The sequence below is a fragment of the Bos taurus genome, chromosome 9 (genome assembly GCF_002263795.3).
Source record: "Bos taurus isolate L1 Dominette 01449 registration number 42190680 breed Hereford chromosome 9, ARS-UCD2.0, whole genome shotgun sequence".
NCBI classification, from domain to species: Eukaryota; Metazoa; Chordata; class Mammalia; order Artiodactyla; family Bovidae; genus Bos; species Bos taurus.
In genome coordinates this window covers 23,819,949-23,834,996 of record NC_037336.1, presented here as the reverse complement: position 1 = coordinate 23,834,996, position 15,048 = coordinate 23,819,949, and the positions used below count along the sequence as shown (strand labels likewise).

The following is a 15,048-nucleotide window of genomic DNA, read 5'->3' as shown; positions in this document are numbered from 1 at the left end:
TGCAACAGCGCTGTACTTGAAAATGGCCCCTAAAAGTGTCAACTTTTCTCACTTTCAATCCTGACTTTACATTAGAGCATCTGACCTGAAGCATGACTGCCAGATGAAAATGAACAGTGGTTCTATAAGAATATAGCTACCAACACCACATGAATATAGAGTTAAGGCTTAGCGACCAAACTGACATTCCAAAGTTCACTGGCAGCTGAGGAAATAATCGTATCCCACTCTACCACACAGAATGAAATGAAGGCTAGGGAATGCAGGCCAATACACATTCCAGGCTCAGCACTGAATTTTCCCTTGTTTTGAGTTTGAGCCTGTTCTGCTTAAAAATAGCCAACTGAATTCTTTTTTTCTTAAATCTCAGCCAAATTACCAAAGACACTCCTTCCTACGCCCAAGAATGTGCAAGCAATGGAATTTTTGTTTGTTGGAATTTATTTTCAGGGTGATGTTTAAATAGCACAGTTTTCAAAGGTGCAAATAGGAGAAGAGTCCCTGTTTCAATAATTGGAGGACTGTGTTTTCTTCATGAATAAAGGAGCCTGGATGTTGCTCTCTTAGAACTAGCTTTATATGACAAAGACCATGCAAGGAACAGAATCAAAGGGGAGGGGAAGGGAGATAGTAGAGATTTCCTTTCTGAGGTCTTGGGAGTCATCTCTGTTAACTTTTCTTCCCATGACTATATCCTGCAGTGTAAGGAAGACATTCACCCTAGATCCTGGGTGCTCACAGAACAGCCTCATGTTCCAAAGAGAAGGCGGAAAGGGACAAGGTTAACTTCCGTCTGCTGGCAATTTGCTGAGACCACCTTCCAATTACTTGCCCCCAGCAGTGCCCTGAGATAGAGTCAGGCCTGAATTCCCTGACACCGGATGCATTTCCCATTGTACACCACAGTGTATAAAGATGTGTGTGCACACACAGGCACAGACTGGGTAATCAGTTCTTCAGTGGGTGGGGCAGAGTTGGAAAGAGCCTCCAAGTCAGTCCTATTTCCCCTCATCTTTTTCTTACTGGGGTTTATATACAAAGAGCCTGGATGGAGTTCAAATTTCTCATGAAATTCTTCTATAAAGTCAATGGCTTAGGGATCCACAGGTAAGGTTAATAACACTGTTGCCAGGAAGAATTTAATGCTTCACAAGAGATCTGAGGACAAGGCTGATGTTTTGGATAGCCTGGACCTCCCTTGGTTACCCTCTCCTTTCTTGTTCAGGTCACAAGATATTGTTGATATATATACTGCACGCATGCTAAGTCTCTTCAGTCGTGTCTGACACTTTGTGACCCTTATGGACTGTAGCCCACAAGGCTCCTCTGTCCATGGGATTCTCCAGGCAAGAATACTGGAGTGGGTTGCCATACCCTCCTCCAGGGGATCTTCCCAACCCAGGGATCAAACCCACATCCCTTGAGTCTCCTGCATTGGCAGGCGGGTTCTTTACCACTAGTCTATGGGGTCACACAGAGTTGGACACGACTGAAGTGACTTAGCAGCAGCAGCAGCAGCAGCAGCGCCATGTGGGAAGCCTACCCCTGCATTGATTTCTGTATTCTTCTATCCAAGAATGCCTAGGGGGTTTACTGTGTTCTCTTAGGGAAATCTAACATGCTATCAGGTATGCAATAAAGAATAAATTGCAACCACAAATCTGTTTTTTGCACTTTGGTAAGAATACAAGTCAGAGTTAGCTGTCTATATCTCTGTCCTTGTCAATCAGCCAGTTGAAAGCTGTGAAAACGTAGAAACTGAACCTCAATTTCTTCTATACTTAACACAGCCAATACTTCAAAATGTGTGTTAAATAAACAAAGGATCCATGCTCTATCTTTTTGCTCACATCTCTTATGTATGCTTTCTCTTTGGGGTTTGGAGGTTAGAGTCAGTTGGCATCTGTTATCCCTGGTGGGTTTGTGGGACGCCATATCCTCTCTGTGGATCACACGGGGAAGCTTTGTGGCAGAGATGATTGTGTAACAACAAAGTGGTGGTTTGTTATGATGTGTTGGGGGGGATTATCTTGAGGTTTTAATTCAGCGTTTACATGCACCATTATCTCCAGGTGTGTGTGTGACCCTGACACACACAATATTCATCGTGGTTCTCCTTTCCGACACATATTCTGATTTGTCTTCTCTAGCTTTGTTTCTTTCAAAAACCTGTTTGAATGAAAGGGGGAATTTTCTAACACCATTACCAGTATGGAAACAGAGTTGCTTTGTCATTACAGGTCTCTGGCAAAGGCCATATGACAAAGGTAGACATGCTCTATAAAGAGGATACAGATGTTCAATGAATGCTTGGAATTTTAAGGTCTACTAAAATCTAGACAACCAATGATAGTATCACACGGTTTGCTGTGACATTGGAATATATGTTGTATATACCTTATATGCATATTTTAATAATTCAAACATCTAAAGAAGTGGTTCTTGGGAGTTAATATATATATATATATATATATATATATATATATATCTGCTTGGGTTCATGTATTGGATTTCAATTAATGTAAAGTAGCATCTCAATTCTAAGAACAAGCCAGGAATTCTGATGTGCAGCTAGGATTGAAAACCACTAATGTAAATATTTAGTTTTTGGTTCTCCTCGTGGTAAAGATAATTTCAATTCCAAAGCCAGTTTCTTAAAGCCACACAGGATACTGAATATCTATAACATTTCTGAAGTGAACACCTGCACTGCACACCATGCTTCCTCATAGGAACAAAGCTAGGAATCTGGGGATGACACGTATTTGAAGTTCTGGCCCTTTTCCTCTAAATGCCAGTAGACCTTTCAGTCACCGTGACTGGAACCTGAAACACCTCCAATAACTACCAAATGCCTCATAGGTAGATGAGAGAGTCATTGCTTAGCTGACTGTATTCCAGTCCAAAGGCAATAAGCATTTCATTTAAATTTCTGCCTCAAACATTTACTTTCAGTTCCACTTTCATTGCCAAAATGATTCCTCTGAGACAGCAAAAGTGAAAGTTGCTCAGTAGTACGACCCCATGGATTGTAACCCAGCAGGCTCCTCTGTCCATGGAATTCTCCAGGCAAGAATACTCAAGTGGGTAGCCATTCCCTTCTCCAGGGGATCTTCCTGGTCTGGGGATTAAACCCGGGTGTCCTGCATTGCAGGCAGATTCTTTTCCATCTAAGCCACCTGGGAAGCCCCCAGGATGGCAATCTGGGGGTTAATCAAGGTTCTAACAGTCAAATTCTGATTTTTAATTAATTTTTTATTTTTAAAGTGGCTTCTTTCCTGGAGATGAAATATTTTTTAAAGTAACATTTGTATAATTGATTAACTATAGCATTTATGCTATTTCATTTGTTCTTGTCATGAAGCTCTATCTAACCACTTGAAATCTTAAGATGAAAAGCTGGGAAGTATGTACTGACAGATTCTAACTGTTGGTTAACCACTCCTCACTCCCAGTCTCTTTTTTCTCCAAAACAAAGCAAAAACTAAAACTAAATTAAAAATCAGGTACATTAAGAGTAGGTATCCCTGATGGCTCAGACGGTAAACAATCCACCTGCAATGTGGGAGACCTAGGTTCGATCCCTGGGTGGGGAAGATCCCCTGCAGGAGGACATGGCAACCCACTCCAGTATTCTTGCCTAGAGAATTCCATGGACAGAGGAGCCTGGGGGGGCTACACTCCACCGGGTTGCAAAGAGTCGGACACAACTGAGGAACTAAGCACATTATAAACTCAATTTTTAATTATTATGTAGTTTTTACTAAATTAACACTAAAAGGGAAATTTACATGCCGAGGGATGAGGACTCAAAAGACTGTGGCCTGCACCAACTTCTGTACTGGAGCAAAGATTTTCCATATGTCATTCTTTATGCCTGGGGCAAGATACTTCATTTTGTTACAGATTTTCATATCTATCCACCAACTCAGCAGTATTTCTAAGTAGGTAACGTCAGTGAGTGTTCTCAATCACTCAATCAGCATGACTCAACATGACTGAGTCCAGTTTTATACTCTGTAAATTGCCAGTGAGATGGACAGCATAAGACCTTTTGGCTACAGGAAACCTATCCAAACCACTTTAGGTAGGAGGAGAAAGGGCAGTGCTGAGATTCACCAAAGTAAAATTGTCTACAGAGCAACTCCCACTGGAACTATGCTACTGGCTTTGGACTGTGATTTCATGAAATTCTACTGATTTACTATTTTTTCCCTACTCAAAATACTTCATATACTGAATTTCTAGCATATTTCCTGCTCCAGAAGCAGTCCTACATGGTAACCTATTACAGAGGACAGGATGCCAGGCAACAAACCTGATTAGCAACATACAGCTCCAAGTATAACAGGTAAAAAGGTTTCCCTGGGGGCTCAGCAATAATGAATCCACCTTCGACGCAGGAGATGCAGGACATGTGGGTTCGATCCCTAGGTTGGGAATATCCCCTGGAGGACAGCATGGCAACCCACTCCAGTGTGCTTGCTTGGAGAATCCCATGGACAGAGGAGCCTGGTGAGCTACAGTCCCAGGAGTCGCAAAGAGTTGGAGACGACTGAAGTGACTGAGCACGCACGCACATAATAAGTAAACACAGATATGGTTGGTTTGGTCCGAATGGTTGAAACTGGTCAAATGCAGAGGACAAAGATAATTTCCTTCTCAATGAACTAACTAATCCAGTCTCATGCTTCCAAACACGTAGACAAAACACCATCAGCATCACAATGACTTGTTTAGTTTCCATGATGGTCACATTTTATTTCTTCACCATAATTTTTGCTGATACTTATTGGTTATCAAAGTTATTTTGTTAATCTGATGCAATTTAGCAAAAGCACTTTATAAATCTATACATTTTCTAAGATGTGACCAACTTGTGAATGTCCAGATTTTGAATTATCATAATAGTCAAATACTGAGAAATAATTGAGAGACTTGGGAAATGTTCACAGTCATTCTTACAGTGATTTAAGAAGAGTACAAATCAAAATGTAAAAGAAAGTAGTAAAAATGAAAATGATTTATAAAAAGAGAAGTTGTACTTCCACCCTTACCTGAAATATTTAATGCTCAGGCTTCTTACTGAATTTGGTAGTGGGAAGATGCGTCTTTTTAAAGAAATAAGCAGTCTTCAGTGTTTTTATAGCATTGGTTACTACAGAAATTATACTTCTTTTACTTCTTGTCTTGAAGGGTGAACAAAACAAACAAACTGAAATACTACAATGAATGGTAAACGATGAAAGGTTTACAGTACAAAAAACAGTGTAAAAAGGAAGACAAGTTTAAATATTGTTGTGTAAGAAAGTGATGAAAATAATACAAGAATGAGAATAAGTAAAATGATAGGCTGGAACATCTGGGAAGGTAAATGCAAAGACAAAAAGAAGAATTAATTAATAATAATTTTTAAAACTTAAGTTTATATCAACTAATCTACATATCCATTCAACTTAAAATAAAGACCCCTCCCTCATATATACTTACAAAGTCTGAAAGCCTACTGTTATATACATACTTTCTCTTACTCTGATTGCTATTTCTTTCTGAGAGTATCATTGAAAAAACACATGCGCAAAGTATTCAAAATCTGCAACAAGGAAATTAAAAACCAACTATTTGACATAATACATAGAGAAAAAAATCATTAACATTTCAAAATTCAACAAGTTTTATCATAAAACTTTTTATTTTTTTTAATAGCAAAGCAAAGCAGCATGCAAGATAAATAAGCAATAGGGTTGGGATTTTTCTAGTTGTGACTAACAGGCAGTTAATCTAATATCATGCTTCTGTGTATAAACTGATTTTTAGATGTAAACCTCTTGCGTGCCTTAAAAGCCATGCATGTTGTTGCTCTTCTGTGGGTTCTCCAATGGATACAAGATACCAGGCTTGCCAGAAGGGTAGTACTGCCTGTTTGTTTTGTAAACTCTCTTTTATGTGGTTAACTCTGACAAAATGCATTGGTTTTTGGCCACCATACCTGGCTAGAGGAGATCAGTCCAATTCATCAGATGTGCCTCTACAATTAGGATGAAGGAAAAATGCTGGTTTTCCCTGTTCGGGAATAGTTATTACTATTTCTCTGAGTTAGTGTTGCCTTGAGGCTAAAGTGTAACACTCCTTCCCCAGCCTGAGGGTCTTCTATAGAACGGACAGTGATTTTCTCTAGAAATAAATATCATGTTACTTTGACTGGTGGTAGGTACAACAGCGGCTTCTATCTGCTCCTCTTGTAGGGAGGGCTCCAGACACAAAAGCATCTCTCTTTAGCTGGTTCCCTGGTGGCTCAGCGGTAAAGAATCCGCCTGCCAATGCAAGAGATACAGGTTCGATCCCTGGATTGGGAAGATCCCCTGGAGAAGGAAATGGCACGCCACTCCAGTATTCTTGCCTGGGAAATCCCATGGACAGAGGAGCCAGGTGGGCTACAGTCCACGGGATCACATAGAGTCGGACACGACTGAGCGACTCAACAACCGCCACCACCACCAGTAGTGATGCATCAATACTGATCATTTAGTGATTTAAAAGTATGTTAGGCTTAATTTGAATCTTGGCTAGAAAACCACAGGCCAGCAATTGAAGATTTCTATTCGGGATCTTCCTGCGGCAAAATCTATTAGAATCAGTAGACTTAATACTGAAAATGTCGACCTTCAATAATAATGTATCTTAGAAATCCTTTCATCTTTACACAAAAACTGGGGGAAGGGAGAGGTGGGTATATCTCTCTCTGAAACAGATCAGAGAGGGAACAATTAACTTAGCGATTGGATGACGAAAACCTCAGGCCTGAAGAAGGACAGGGTGAAAGAACAAGTGCGCCGTGGAGCTTCCAAGCCCAGAGAGGCTCTGAGCTGGGGTTTCCCTAAAGCGGGGCGTGGAGGTGGGTGCGCGGAGTCGCCCCTCCGGGGACCGCGGCTCCGCGGACCAGCCTCGCCAGCGCCGTGGCTCGCAATAGGCAGAACTGTACCTGACTCACGGATATGGGCTCCTCGGCGCCGGGGTCGTCGGCGGACTTGGGCACCTCGAGGCGGTCGATGAAGGTCTGCAGCTCCTTGCGGAAGGCCTTCATCTGCGCGTTGATGCGGTAGAGCAGCTCGTGCTCGCGGATGCGGCTGCCGTCGTCCTCCTCGTCCATGAGTCCGAACAGGTCCCCGTTGGCCACATAGATGCGCGCCTCGGTGATGATGGTGCTGGTGTCGGCGATGAGGCGGTCGATGGTCTTGCCCAGGCGCTCGGCCTCCGAGCGGATGTCCTTCATCTGCTGCCGGTCAGAGAAGCTCTTGGGCCAGGGCCCCGGCGGCGGCGCGGGGTAGAAGGAGCGGGTGGGCGTGAGGCAGCGGATGTTGCGCACCTCCTCTGAGTCGCTCTCGCCGCCGATAGGCCCTTCTCGCTTGCGATGCGGCGGCCGTGAGTCGTCATCACTCTCCTTTTTGCCCGCGTCGCTCTCGGCGTCGCTGTCACGCGGGCTGCCGCGGATGCCCAGGTGCGAGGCCAGGTCGTAGCGCTGCATGTTGGACATGAGCACGCGGTTCTCGTACTGCAACTGCATGACCTTGCCGCTGAGCTCGTTGATTTGCAGGCGCGCCGCCTTCAGCTCCTCCTGCAGGGCCTCGGTCTTGGCGCTGTCGTGGTGCCGCGCGCTCTCGTGGCCCCCCGACTTGTATTTGTACTTGTTGAGCTCCGCCGTGATGCGCTTGTTTTGCTCTTCTAGGTCAGCCACGTTCCTACGCAGCAGCTCCGTCTCATCCTCCACCAGCTGCAGGTGCTGCCGCAGCTCCGACAGGGATTCGCTCTGCTCCCTCATCAGGGGGTTGGCCGAGCCGTTGAAGTCGTCGCCCCGCAGGTCGTCCAGTTCCGCCTTCAGGCCTCGGTTCTCCACTTCCAGTTCGACGATCTTTCTGCCCAGGATGTTGGCTTCTTCCTCCACCAGCCTCAGCCGCAGCTTGAGCTCGGCTTCTCTGGTGCTGGGCGGGCCCCCGGCTTCTCCTTTGGGCAAAGGACTGTCCAGATCCCCGTAAAAGGATCGGTACTTCTGGAGCTCGTGTTCGAATCTGTCCTTTTCTTTGTCAATCTTGGCCATTTTCTTTCTCATCAGAGCGGCTTCTTCCTTCACGAACTGCAGCTGGCATTTCAGATCTTCATTGTCCTCCTCAATTGGGAAAAAGAAAAGGAAGGGGATAGGAGCTCATTTTTCATGTAAAGAAAGAAAACAACCAAAAAGGGACACCTGCGGAAATCACTCCCTTTCCTTGTAATTTAAGATTTAATGAGACAGAGGGAGAGACAGAGACATAGATGCTGTATGTTTTCTCCAAATCATTTAAATTCTTTGGCAAATAAAAGATCAGGACAACATTATATCCTGAAAACAAAAAGAGAAGGGAATATAAGAAGAGAAAAACTGTGGTCATCACTATTCACAAAATTATATGTTCCCAGTGCATATCACTGGTTTTGACTGTCATTTTCAATAGTGTTCACTTTGTTTTGTTTTTCTTGCAGTCTGAATTCCCCGGAATGTAGTAAATATGAAAAACATTCCCTGGAAGGAAGATGTGGTTGGTATGCACTCCCTGCCATTTATTGAGCTCTGACTCTTAGCCAGAGTCTATAAAGTTCTCAACATATATGACCTAATTTAATGTGTAGAGTAAATTTAGTAGTAGGTATTACAAGAACTGGTTTAAAGATGTTCAACAAATTGTTCAAGGTTACATGGCTATTAAGTAGCAGAGGACCGAGGTGAAATTTGAATTCAGTTCTGACATTAAGGCTCAGTTAGGCACATGATCACAGAGCCATACAGAAAATAATCTATCCACCATCTTTATTCAAGGGAGAATTGTTTTTACAGCCTTTAAAATAGGTAAAGTTTAACACAGGAATGGTCCATCCAAGAAGAAACTGGTTCCACCTAGATCACTTTTAAAATGGGATGTATTCCCATAAGTCTGAAATGGCTAGAACTGGTTCTGCCTGATGAAAGAATGGTGGAGTAGATCCTACAGAACAGGGGTCCCCAACCTTTGGGATCTAATGCTTGATTATCTGAGGTGGAGCTGATGTAATAATAATAGAAATAAAGTCCAATAAATGTTATGCACTTGAATCATCCTGAAATCATCCTCGCCCACTATGCCCTTGTCTGTGGAAAAAACTGTCTTCCATGAAAACTGGTTTCCCTGATAGCTCAGTTGGTAAAGAATCTGCCTGCAATGCAGGACACCTGGTTTGATTCCTGGGTCAGGAAGATCTGCTGGAGAAGGGATATGCTACCCACTCCAGTATTCTTGGGCTTCCCTTGTGGCTCAGATGGTAAAGAATCCACCTGCAATGTGGGAGACCTGGGTTCTACCCCTGGGTTGGGAAGATCCCCTGGAGAAGGGAAAGGCTACCCACTGCAGTATTCTGGCCTGGAGAATTCCATGGGGTCTCAAAGAGTCAGACACGATCGAGTGACTTTCACTTTCACTTTTCATGAAAACTGGTCCCTGGTGCCAAGAAGGTTGGGGACTGCTGCTATAGAAGTTCTTCTCACACATTTGTAGGCACCCTTCAAACCCTAATCATTAACTAAATGGAAAATTACAAACAGAAAAATGGAAATCAACTCTTTCTCTGAGAGCCAATATAAAAGCACATTATAATGTTCAAGGACATATTTCCCAAGGACGATTTCCCCAAATTCTCTTTTAAGCAGGAACTTTGGGCATATCATGTGACTTTGGTTTCTTTATTTCAAAAAATGGGAATAAAAATGCCTTTCTTTTCCAGCACTGAGTCAGCTGTGTTTGAGGTGAATTCTGGTAAAAATGTAGCAACCACGGAAGGTGAAGGTGAGGAGAATAACGAGCTTCTGCCAGGGATGCTCAGTAAATACAGCCCAGAGCTTTCCAGATGGAAGAGAGGGAGAGTGGGGCACGGGGCTCTTTTGCTCCCATCCACTAATGAGAATTAGTATGAAGGTCTGAGAGCTGCTGAATGTGCAGAGCCTTAATGTCACATTCTTTATATCATTACATCTTCATACTAGCCCCACGAGGAAGCTGATATACAAAATCTACTTTATAGATAGGGCAGCTTCACAGAAGAGCCCAAGTTAATGTGACAGAGCACATCTGTATTCAGACTGATTCTCAAAATCATGTTTTTCCACTGCACATGATGCCTCTAGAAACGATGTGCAAGAGGAAAAAAGTAGGACAATGAGTTAAAATAACAAAATCAGATGTGTTGGCTTGTATGCTTTCCTCTAGAAGGGGTTCACAAGAAAGGAGAGAAGCCCAGAGAGATGAGAGAACCCCAGGAGCACAGTGAGAGAAAGGGGTTAAGAATATATGTCACAGGAAGATTAGATATGAAAATCCATTTCACCAGGAAAGAAAGAAGCTGCCTTGTAAGAGACTATGTGTGGGGGTCCCCTGGACTAATTCAGTGAGAATGAAACCAAGGACATATTGTGTGTGTTAGTTACTCAGTCATGTCCGACTCTATGCAATCCCATGGACTGTAGCCCCCTAGGCTCCTCTGTCCATGAGAGTCTCCAGGCAAGAATATTGAAGTCGATTGCCAAGCCCTCCTCCAGGGGATCTTCCCAACCCAGGTGTTGAACCCGGGTCTTCTGCATTGCAGGTGGACTCTTTACCATCTGAGGCACAAGCCTAAGGACATATCACAGTGTCTAATATCACATCAGCAGAAGAGTCAAAGATAACCCTGATGTTTTTGAGCTTAGGTGTCTTGATGAATTGTGTTGCCAATAACAGGAACAGAGACTGAACAAAGAGGATCAGCTTTTAGGGGAAGAATATAGGTTTAAGTATATTAAAATGTTGCCTTTGAGGTGTGTCCACAGAGGGATACCCAGTAGAAACATCTATCAGTGGGAATCTCAGGCCCATGATTAGCAAGATTACAGCCCTGGACCCAGAGACAGCTTGGGCCCAGAGAGGAGGACATGAGGATGAGATGCACAGAGGTGATGGCTGAGGCTATTGCAATGGCTTCAGAGGCAATCAAAGGGGAGAAGAAAAGAAAGGGAGACTGAAAAGAAATGATCAAAAGTTGGAGCCCGGAGCAGGACAAAGTCATTAAAGCCAAGAATTGGAAATAATGCTTGAAGAGAAAGGTGACCAACAATATGCATGCCGAATATGCTTTTATCTAGACTAGATTCTGTCAGGAAGTAAGAGTAGGTGAGATGGGGAAACCAGCTAGGCTCCATGTTCTGTCAAAGTCCTTGACTGCAAGGAAGGCCTTTAGCTGCTAGTAAAAAAAAATGTTCACATAACACTGCAGTTTGAATCTAACTAAAACAGCAACACAGTTTAATATATAAGTCATAGATTAGAATAGAATGACAAGCAAATATAAAAGAGGAGGATATCTCATTTGTGTATATGTAAGCTCTCCTGTCCATTCTTTCATTCCATTTCATGCAATGAAAACATTAGAAGTATGTTATGAGCTGGACATGTATTCCATGTAGCAAAGTCATGAATCCTGTATGTCAATGTGCCTTGCATTCTGTATGTCAGAATCCTGTATGTCAAGGTACCTTGTATCCTCATCCTGTAACCCAAGTATTGTAGGCACCATTTGGAACTGGGCAGGGAAATCCCATACGTAAATGTGAATCAGTAAATCAGAGATTGTATGGAAAGTGCCTGGTTGAAATGTAACTGATCAGAAATGTTTGCTCCTATTTTCCACAACTAATGGCAGTCAAGAAACATTACAATGCTTTGAGATGCAAAGCAAGTTATCTTTTTTGTGTATGTATGGTAAAGACTCACTCTTAAGAAGATATAACCATAAGAGGAAGGGGAACATTAAGATGATGAGGGCCCAAAGAAGAGAGCTGAACTTAACTTTAACTTAGCCATTTCTAGAGCTAAACTGCACTCTAATAAATTAACTAATTGGAAAAGACCTTGATGCTGGGAAAGGCTGAGGGCATGAGGAGAAGGGGACGACAGAGGATGAGATGGTTGGATGGCATCACTAACTCAATGGACATGAGTTTGAGCAAACTCTGAGAGATAACGAAGGACAGGGAAGCCTGGTGTGCTGCATAATCCATGGGGTCGCAAAGAGTCAGACACAACTGAGTGACTGAACAACAACAACAACAACTCATTTAATCTGTGCAACAACTCTCTATTATGACCCCATTTTAAGGATGAGGAAACACAGGCATAGAAAGAATAAGTAACTTGTCTAAGGTCATGTAGCTGGTATATGGCAGAGATTTCCATGTAGGCAACCCAGTCCTAAAGTTACTGTTTTTAACTGTTCTGCAAGACCATTTCTCAGTATATAAAGTCACTGTGCCACTGGAGGAATATGTGGGGAATACGTAAAAGAAAGTGAACAAAATGAAATACAAAGCTATACAATAGTAGCAGGTTGAACCATATGAAATAGCCATTTGTGTAGGTCAGAATCAACAGTATATTGGCAATTTCATATGGCTCATCTAGAAAAGGGGTACATGGAAGTATTCAAAAGTGTGTATTGATCCTACTCCAGAGTGCCAGACATTAGACACTGATGAGCACAAGCTGAATAAGATGGTCCCTGGCTACAGTATGGGGGCTTCCCTGGTGGCTCAGAGGGTAAAGAACCTGCCTGCAATGCAGGCCCCAGGTCCCACTGAAAAGCTAATGAAAGCTGCATGTGTCTTTTGGAGAAAAGTGCCTACATGCACATGGAGTGGGGGTCCACAGAGCCAGGAACAAGCACTTAAGGATTCCTGGATTAGAGAATATGGGTGAAAAGAATAAATAAACTTTAACACGGGAAGTATAAGAATAGGACAAACATAAGTTAAAACTGAACTGAACCGAACTGAACTGAAGTTAAAAAAAATAAACTGTTGGTTAAGCTGACTTAAGACTTTAAAGCAAGGAGTATAAAGCACCTTCTCCCTAAATGAGGTTGGGGAAGAAAATTGATGGATAAAATTATGGCAAGACAGAGTTAGAGAGTTGTGGTGACAGAGCATATATGAACTTATTAAGGGAGGATGAGACAGGTACAGATTGTAAAGAATCCACCTGCAATGCAGGAGACCTGGGTTTGATCCCTGGGTGGGAAAGATCCCCTGGAGAAGGGAATGGCTACCTACTCAAGTATTCCTGCCAGGGAAATCCCATAGACAGAGCAGCTTATTGGCTATAGTCCATGGGTTTGCAAAGAGCTGGACACAACTTAAGCAACTTAGCATGCATGCACAAGACAGTTACAAAAGGGAGACGACTTTGGTAGAAGACTTGGGATTCTAGAACTGCTGAGGCCTATAAATGTTCATGTCAGTACCAAGGGGAAAATGAACAGAGAGGGCAGAGAGAGAACAGGAAACTTAACAATTACTATGTTATGCTTTTAAAAAAGAATGAGATCAACTTTTTCAAATTTGAATATTTAAACATTGCTTTAGTTAAAATTATTACCAAATGAGAAAATACCTTGTAAGAATGAAAAAAAAAAAAAACATATGCTATAGTATTATAGATCCCAATTTACATCTTTAAGAATAAATATTTAACCAAGTAATTTTAGCGAGCCATAATGTCATAGCTCGGAGAAGGCAATGGCACCCCACTCCAGTACTCTTGCTTGGAAAATCCCAGGGACGGAGGAGCCTGGTGGGCTGCAGTCCATGGGGTCGCTAAGAGTCAGACACGACTGAGTGCCTTCACTTTCACTTTTCACTTTCATGCATTGGAGAAGGAAATGGCAACCCACTCCAGTGTTCTTGCCTGGAGAATCCCAGGGACGGGGGAGCCTGGCGGGCTGCCGTCTATGGGGTCACACAGAGTCAGACACGACTGAAGTGACTTAGCATAGCATAGCAATGTCATAGCTGACCCTAAATATCTCGTCTTCTGTTTTAAAATCTCCTTTATTATATCCACCAGCACCTCTGCTCACCATAAAGCTAGTCTTTACTGTAGCTGTTCTAGGTTCTTAACATGCCCATGTTGAGGACATGTTTTAAGTTTTATTTTTATTCTTTCATTTCTTTTCTTGGCTCCCCCAATCATGGTAGAGAGAATTACTTCATTCTGGGACTCTCCAAAACCATCATGAGTCTCTCTTTTCCCTCTGCCATCTTTCCTACAGCATTCCTTTCTTTCTCCTCTCCTGATACTATAGGAACAGCTATTCTAATGTCCTTATTAATTATGGGTGAACAAGATTAGCACCATGGGTACAGTTCTTAAATGCAGCAACGCATAAAGGACTAAAGACATTTTGCTATGTGATTACAATACAGAAGCAATAGTAACAGGAATGTTAGTGGTAGTTTTTTAAGCAAAGATACTGAATGTTTTATATTGCCTCCTGCATTTATAGCTACATAACGGATACACATAATGTAATTCTGTTTTACACAAGTATGTCTCGTTAATATGTCTATATATGAAGTGAAGTTGCTCAGTCGTGTCCGACTTGTCATGACCCCATGTACTGTAGCCTACCAGGCTCTTCCGCCCATGGAATTTTCCAGGCAAGAGTACTGGAGTGGGTTGCCATTTCCTTCTCCAGAAGATCTTCCCAACCCAGGGTTCGAACCCAGGTCTTCTGCATTGCAGGCAGAAGCTTTACCATCTGAGCTACCAGGGAAGCCCTGGTACAGGGAAGCCCAGAGAAGCCCTATATGTCTACATATAGATGTAGCTTATCATTATGTACATTTAGAGGTGTTTGATGTACTAGTTGAAATTTTATTTCCACATACCTCTGTGGGAGTCTGCTGAGCCTTTTTTTCAGATTTTGGCAAATCTTTGCTTCCTCTTCTCTTTAAAGATAGCTGAAACAAAGCATGAATAGGTTTAGTTTGATAAACTACAATTTAAATTCAATTTTAGTTTTAAGAGTTCTAATCTCCTATGATTAAAAAAAAAAAAAAAGCCAAATAAAAAGTTCAATAATCGTAAGAGAGGGAAAAAATCCAAACCATATATATCTTACTTTGGATGGGAATATATATCACAATAGAAGGATAGCTGGCAATTATCATGTTGA

The 15,048-nt window shown here is 42.5% G+C and overlaps 1 protein-coding gene across 2 annotated transcripts in view; it reads right to left on the bottom strand.

Moving 5' to 3' along the window:
- Nucleotides 1-5,251: 5,251 nt before the first annotated feature.
- Nucleotides 5,252-15,048, bottom strand: part of MTCL3 (MTCL family member 3) — a 48,528-nt gene continuing 38,731 nt past the window's right edge. For both annotated transcript variants that reach the window (XM_010808388.4, XM_024996935.2), the window contains exons 5-7: nt 14,762-14,833; nt 6,983-8,164; nt 5,252-5,362 (exon numbers count right to left, since the gene is read on the bottom strand). In XM_010808388.4, coding sequence (XP_010806690.1) covers nt 5,252-5,362; nt 6,983-8,164; nt 14,762-14,833 — 1,365 coding nt within the window. The remainder of the gene's footprint in view (nt 5,363-6,982; nt 8,165-14,761; nt 14,834-15,048) is intronic.